The 6,659-nt window shown below is 39.6% G+C and overlaps 1 protein-coding gene across 1 annotated transcript in view; it reads right to left on the bottom strand.

Annotated features, from left to right (window-relative positions):
- The window catches only part of HPSE (heparanase), a 72,020-nt gene that overhangs the window by 18,971 nt on the left and 46,390 nt on the right, over positions 1-6,659 (bottom strand). The window contains exons 5-9 of the mRNA XM_012805305.1: positions 2,783-2,956; positions 1,659-1,827; positions 1,309-1,356; positions 399-492; positions 327-346 (exon numbers count right to left, since the gene is read on the bottom strand). Of these exons, the coding sequence (XP_012660759.1) occupies positions 327-346; positions 399-492; positions 1,309-1,356; positions 1,659-1,827; positions 2,783-2,956 (505 nt within the window). The remainder of the gene's footprint in view (positions 1-326; positions 347-398; positions 493-1,308; positions 1,357-1,658; positions 1,828-2,782; positions 2,957-6,659) is intronic.

Here is a 6,659-nt window from a genome sequence, read left to right as displayed (position 1 = left end):
GAGCTGACCAGCTGTGGTGATGAAGATTAACAGTGTTCAAAACCCTGAATTCCTAGATCCATGCACCCTATACAGTTACAAAATACGTTCACAATCATTTAGGTCTCAGGCAATTTTCTTTCACTGGAATACTCTTGATGTGGAAGGAATGGAAAAAAACCCATTCTTATGGTCTGTGGTTAATTAATTCTATTGAAAGGTTATAGAAATATTTTTAATTTCTAATCAACATACAAGGGTGGGACCTACTGCTAAGGGGGGAACCAATGGTGAATAAGTCATAGTGTTTGTTCTCTAAAATTATAAAAACATGTAAATATATATACCTATGGAACTTAGAACTAAACTGTAAAAGAAGGATTCTGGTTTTGCATTAACAATTTTATAAAGACTATTACCTGGAAAATTTTTTGCACAGATAAAATAAAAGTGTCCAACACATCAGGGTTTAGAAAATCTTCTTTGGTAGCAATTCGTCCATTCAGATAGTAGCTAAATTATTAAGAAAATATTCAGAAAAAGAAAAGAACAAACTTTACATTTTGCTTGTATGTTAATTGCCAACCTTATCTTCCTTCCTCCTCTCCCACTTCCTTGTTATGAAAGAGGCAGAAATTCTACTAGGGAAAGACCCATACCCAAAGGGAATATGAGAAAGAGTCCTTTCTATCCGAAGAACTAGGAATCAGTTTCTCTGTCTTTAGAAGACACAGTCAAGAGAGTAGGTATCTATTATTACCTGTTCTTTGGCAGGCAATTGGTTTTAGCTACTTATGTTTTCTAGGGGATAATTGGCCAGATACCTTAATCTTTATAGAAACCAGAACATTAGAACAATGTAAAATTTTTGTTTTTTTAATATTAAAATTCTACACTGCTTCTTTTTTTTTTTTTAGACAGTCTCTTTCTGTTGCCCAGGCTAGAGTGTCGTGGTATCAGAGTATCTTACAGCAACCTCAGACTCCTGGGTACAAGAAATCCTCCTGCCTCAGTCTCCTGCATTGCTGACACTACAGTTGCCCACCACAACACCTGGCTAGTTATTCTATTTTTAGTAGAGACAAGGTCTCACTCTTGCTCTGGCTGGTCTCAAACTCCTGTGCTCAAGTGATCCTCCCCCATCAGCTTCCCTGAGTGCTGGGATTATAGGTGTTAGCCACCTCACCTGGGCTCTACGTTGCTTCTTCAGATACTGTTTATTTATAGTTTAGAGTCAATTAACAGTTAAATGGAAATAATTTTTGAAAACTAGGTAATGAATAAAGCTAGCATTACTTTCCCAGTATTGAGAATAGGAGACATACTTACTGATGCCATGTAACTGAATCAATCACGTCTCCCCCAGCCTCCAGGAAACTAGGGGGGAAAATGTCTTATGTTATCACTCAGTTGTCGTATTCACAGGAACTTTACTCCCTAGAAATAGGCTGGTTACTGCTTTAAGATCAGGTAACACACACTTCCTAATTCTGATAGGAGGTTTTATCATAGATGCCATTTGCCTCAGTATCCTTGGTATTATGAACTAATTAACACTTCTCCTTTGGTAAGCTTGTAGTCTGGCAGCAAACTGTGTAGTAATGTGTAACTATTGAGGATGCTTCACCAGAGTGGGATGTTTACTTTTAAGAAGTGGCTCAGCGTCTTCCAGCTCATACCTTTTCAGCATCTTGACAGTCTTTCCCCGAGGCTGACCCACGTCAGGACCATAGAGTTTTGCATTTTTGAAAGTGGACTTTCTTAGAAGGTTATGCAATTCAATAAAGTCTTCCCCTAACTGCAATCCATCAATGAAAATACCAGCCTTCTTCCGGAAACTGTTGGGCTCTGAAAGACAGCAATTCTCAAAATAACACTCACCTAGAAATGTTTTATTTAAAAGCAAACATACAGTAGTATATAAAAACAAAACATTTTCCAAAACAAAAACCTAGAATTCAAAGCCAAGAAAAGTAACCCTCTAGTAATAAAGGAGGCATTCCAGAAAAACACAAATTCAAACTATGTAACTAAGGTACGAGAGGCATAACAATTCAGTTAATAATGGGACGAATTACTAACTAATTATTAGTTTAATAACAATCCAATGGATCTTTGTGAGATACAATGCCATATCTAATAACCTAATTTACCTTAAAGAGAGTTTGGGTGGGAGGAGTACACATGCCTGCCACATTATTACATCTCATTTCCCATATCATCTTCAGTTCCATTGGCTGATATGTGGGAAAGTGCTATAAATATGTTTTGAATAAATGTGGCTAATCATTAATACTTTAGTTAGAATTTGTAAGTTCCTTGCAAAAAAGCAAAGGAGACAATCAGGAGCTTTGTCCAGGTGAGATTCTGTACTAGCAAGTTTCAGACAGCTTGAGCATATGGTGAAAGTTGGAATGAGGTGCGGAGATTAACAAGCTGAGAAACAGAGAGAGGAAGAGAAGAGAGAAACCAAAGTGCCCGCCTCTAAGTTTTGTTGAGTCCAGCTTGACAAGTGTAACAGGGTGAAGTGACTCTGAAAATCCCAGGTGAACCTGGGAGTTGGGAAGATTGCAGGCTGCAACTACTTGTTCTCACCTCAAATGTAACAAAAACTGGGATTTGCAACTCAAAATAGGTTCTGGGATTATATTATAAAGGATATATTATTTCTGACATATGCAGGTCCAAACGTTGCATTGTTGACTACTTACAAAAATGTGCCCAGGCAGGAGTATATTTGCTAATATGATGTGTAAAAAGAAGGTCAGAAATAGGAAAATAGTAATGCCAATGAGGTACTTACCATTCCCTAGTTCCCAAGAAATGTTATAATTCTTAGAAGAGCAGTAGTCCAGGAGAAGTTGAGCGTTGGAACTGTTCCACTGGGAATCTGCTGTTCTTAGTAATGCATTTAGACCAAAGATCAAGTCCAGTCCTGAGCAATTTGCAAAAGTGTATAGCATATCCACTGAGCTTCCTAAGAGAGAAAGGCTGCAACGTTAGGTTAGGTCAGCACTCACAATGAGAAGTCTTCCAAATTTGTTCTTCATGCTCAGTTACTATGTCTTTTGTTAAATGGATTTCTATTCCTAATAAGTGATTATAATTATGTCTAAGGTGCCACCAAGAGTTTGGGAACTTATATGCTCTGCTTTTTAGACTTTAGCCAGTCTATGTTTCCTTTTTGAGAGTGTCAACCATATGGTTTTAAGAGTTGTCTTTAAATCAATTATCATATGCATAAGTTCTTGAAATTTTTCATGTATACTTAATTTGTCAAATGGTAATTCACTCTTGAACTTTCCTAGTTTAAAAAAAAACTTTGTTGAACTTAAATGCTTTCTCTTTAAAAGTGACTTTGTTTTGTTTCTAAATCTCTGGCCTGAATTACTTGAATAACCATAGCATCCAAGTAATTCCTAGATTCTGATAAACAGAAATTACTATAGCAAACTGCTTTAGGTGTGAGTTTTTCTTGAGACAAGTCTTGCTCTGTAGTATGGGCTGGAGTGCAGTAGTATGATCATAGCTCACTGTAGCCTCAAACTCCTGGGCTTCCCGTGCCTCAGCTTCCTGAGTACCTGGGAACCACAGGTGAGTACCACCATGCCTGGATACTTTCCCTTACTTTTTTGTAGAGATGAGGTTTCATTATATTGCCTAGGTTGGTCTTGAACTTCTGGCCTCAAGTCATTCTGTCACCTTGGCCTCCCCAAATGCTGGGATTACAGGTGCAAGCCACTGTGCCTGGCCTGCTTTAGGTGTTTGGATATTTGCTGTGTTACCCAGTTCTGTAACTGCTGCCTACCCTCAAGAAGTGACAGACTGTTGGGTTTGAAAAGCTGTCAGAGTCCTGTGACCCAGAATTCTACTGGATCATAGAGTCACAGTTTGGGACAAAATGGATCCTTTGGGGTAACCTGCCCCAAACCTCTACCCTAATTTTTTTCTATATGGAAACTGATATCCAAAAAAGTGCTTTGACCAAAATCACATAGCTATTTGGTGGCAGTGGCATGACCAGAGCCTGCTACAAAGGGGTGACTCAACTGCCCAAGTCACAGCTATTTTGCAGGTTCATGTATTGCAAATCATGTTGTAGAAGCTGCCTGAAATCAAGAATTAGAGACTTGGGCTCCAGGTGTAGCTCTCCCACTTACAGACTGAAATATAATCAGGGGTGATATCTTACAGACTGAGACATAAACAGGAGCCTCAGCTATGGCTCACCAGGCCTGGAACAAGCACCAGGCGTCATGTGTGTACCCCACAAAACTGAGGTTAAAATGACACGTGAAAACTGTAAATCACAAAAATCCCTGTGGATGTCTACATTGTTGTAGCCTACCCCCTTTACAAAGATCACAGCATCTTAAAAAATCCAGAATGTTTGCATTTTAAAGTATTTATCCAACTCATATTTTCCCTTTCTCGCTTTCTTTCTTTTTTTATTTTTCTGAGACAAGGTCTCACTCTGTCACCCAGGCTAGAGTGTGGCATCATCGTAGCTCACAGCAACCTCAAACTCCTGGGCTCCAGCAGACTTCCTGCCTACGCCTCCTGAGTATCTGGGACTACAGGTGCCCATTACCACACCAGGCTAATTTTCCCTTTTTGTTTTCCTTGAGACAGAGTCTTACTTTGTCGCCCTCAGTAGCATCATAGCTCACAGCAACCTCAAACTCCTGGCTCAAGTGATCTTCTTGCCTCAATCTCCCAAGTAGCTGGGAAGACAGGCGCCTGCCACAACACCTTGCTATTTTTAGAGACGGGGTCTCGCTCTGGCTTAGGCTGGTCTCAAACCTGTGAGCTCAGACAATCCACCTACCTTGGCCTCCCAGAGTGCTAGGATTACAGGTGTGAGTCACTGTGCTCAACCTTTAATTTTTCTATTTTTTGTAGAGATGAGGTCTTCACCTTGCTCAGCAGGCTTGTCTTAAACTCCTGGCCTCAAGCAATCCCCTATTTTGGCCTCCTAAAGCACTAGGATTATAAGTGTGAGCCCTGTGATCTCTTCAATTTTTTCATTTTTCCAGATGCACTTGGAATTTATGTAGCTTGAAATTTACTATACACCTCTTATAACATCATACACAGTAACGTTTCCTACAATAAAGGTCATATATGACTGAGTTCAAAATTACTCTCAAAAGAAACGAAGAGCCACCCAGCCCACTTCCTCCCCCAAATGGGAAGTATAAAAACCTTATAATTAATTATCTTATTCCTATTTTCCAAATTCTGATCTCTTACTCTCAGAGAGAGTGGAGAGATCCTTGGGATGAAGATAACCCAGACAGCACACTTTAAAAAGTAGCAGACTCTTTCCCTTGAGTTATGCCATGTAAGCTTATAGGATGTGTCCAGCTCCAGCATGGGACTGGGTGGAGGGGGCGGAAGAGGGGTGATGAGGAAAAGAGGTGGAGAAGAAGGAATGAAAACAATTAGCTCGTGAAGTAGGATTATTTTAATAAGGGAGTCCTCCTTTCTGCAGTCACACCCAGAATTACATCTGTAACCTTGCTTCCTTTTCTTGCCCAAACCAGTTTACAATGAGTCGACATTCTCAGGAAAAATGTTTGTGTCATCTTCTACTTAAGTGGAGGGCACCACCTACTTTCTGTACTAGAAAACTCACCTGTCATCTTGTAGGGGGCACAGACCACTAGGGACTTAGCATGTCTTTGCCACAACGGACTTCGCTGTATCTTCCTTTGTAGGATGCCCCCCAAGTTACTCAGCCACAGATTCATACCAACAGGTGGGAAACGCCTACGGGCTTCTGAGATACTTTTTCACTGTGGTGAGTAGTTACCTAGACTGGACACAGCAAGTTTTTGTCTACGTTTCCGTGACATGCCATGAAATGGAAAGTTTCAAGCCAAAGTCAAATGATTCCAAATACAAATAAAATATGTCAGTTTGTCATGTATTTTAGCATGGAGTTATATTACTAACCCAGTTGTACCGTTAGCAAAGGAAGGCATTTCCCCTGGTACAAGAACCATGAAGGCCCAAGTCCTAGAGGCAGGAAAAGATGTTAGAAATCTACTATTGTGGTGACAGAAAGATCATGTGAGGCGGCAAACTTTTTTTAGAAAGATAAACTGGAAACAATGTTTAACATGACCAACAAAATTTGGAATCCACTAATTACCTAATACCATGAGGGCTTCTCATAGTAAGCCCATACCATAATGATTTATTATAAATGGGTGAGGAGACTTCCTGTCATTCTTCTAACAGGATCTGAAATGGCCCTGCTCATGTCAAATTCCATTTAACAATAAATCATGTTTATTAAAGTATCAAGTAGTTTTCCCCCCTCTTAAAAATGAAAAATACTAGTTTAGAGGAATACATTAACTATTTTCTTATTTCTACATGAAAATATAGACATATTTTCTGTGCCTCATAAACATAAATATTATATGTATAAATAAAAAATATATCTGATACACTGAAATTCAGGTAGTGCACAGTAAAATCTTACAAAGATAAATAATTTATTTTACATAATGGACTTTAAATGTTGACTGAGACCGGGTGCAGTGGCTCACGCCTGTAATCCTAGCATTCTGGGAGGCTGAGGTGGGTGGATTGCTCGAGCTCACAGGTTTGAGACCAGCCTGAGGAAGAGGGAGACCTTGTCTCTAAAAACAGATGGGCATTGTGGCGGG

This window comes from Otolemur garnettii, unplaced genomic scaffold (assembly GCF_000181295.1).
Source record: "Otolemur garnettii isolate 467f Iridium unplaced genomic scaffold, OtoGar3 scaffold00039, whole genome shotgun sequence".
Taxonomy (NCBI): Eukaryota; Metazoa; Chordata; class Mammalia; order Primates; family Galagidae; genus Otolemur; species Otolemur garnettii.
Note: the sequence above shows the minus strand (reverse complement) of the source record. Positions and strands in the feature narration are given on the sequence as shown.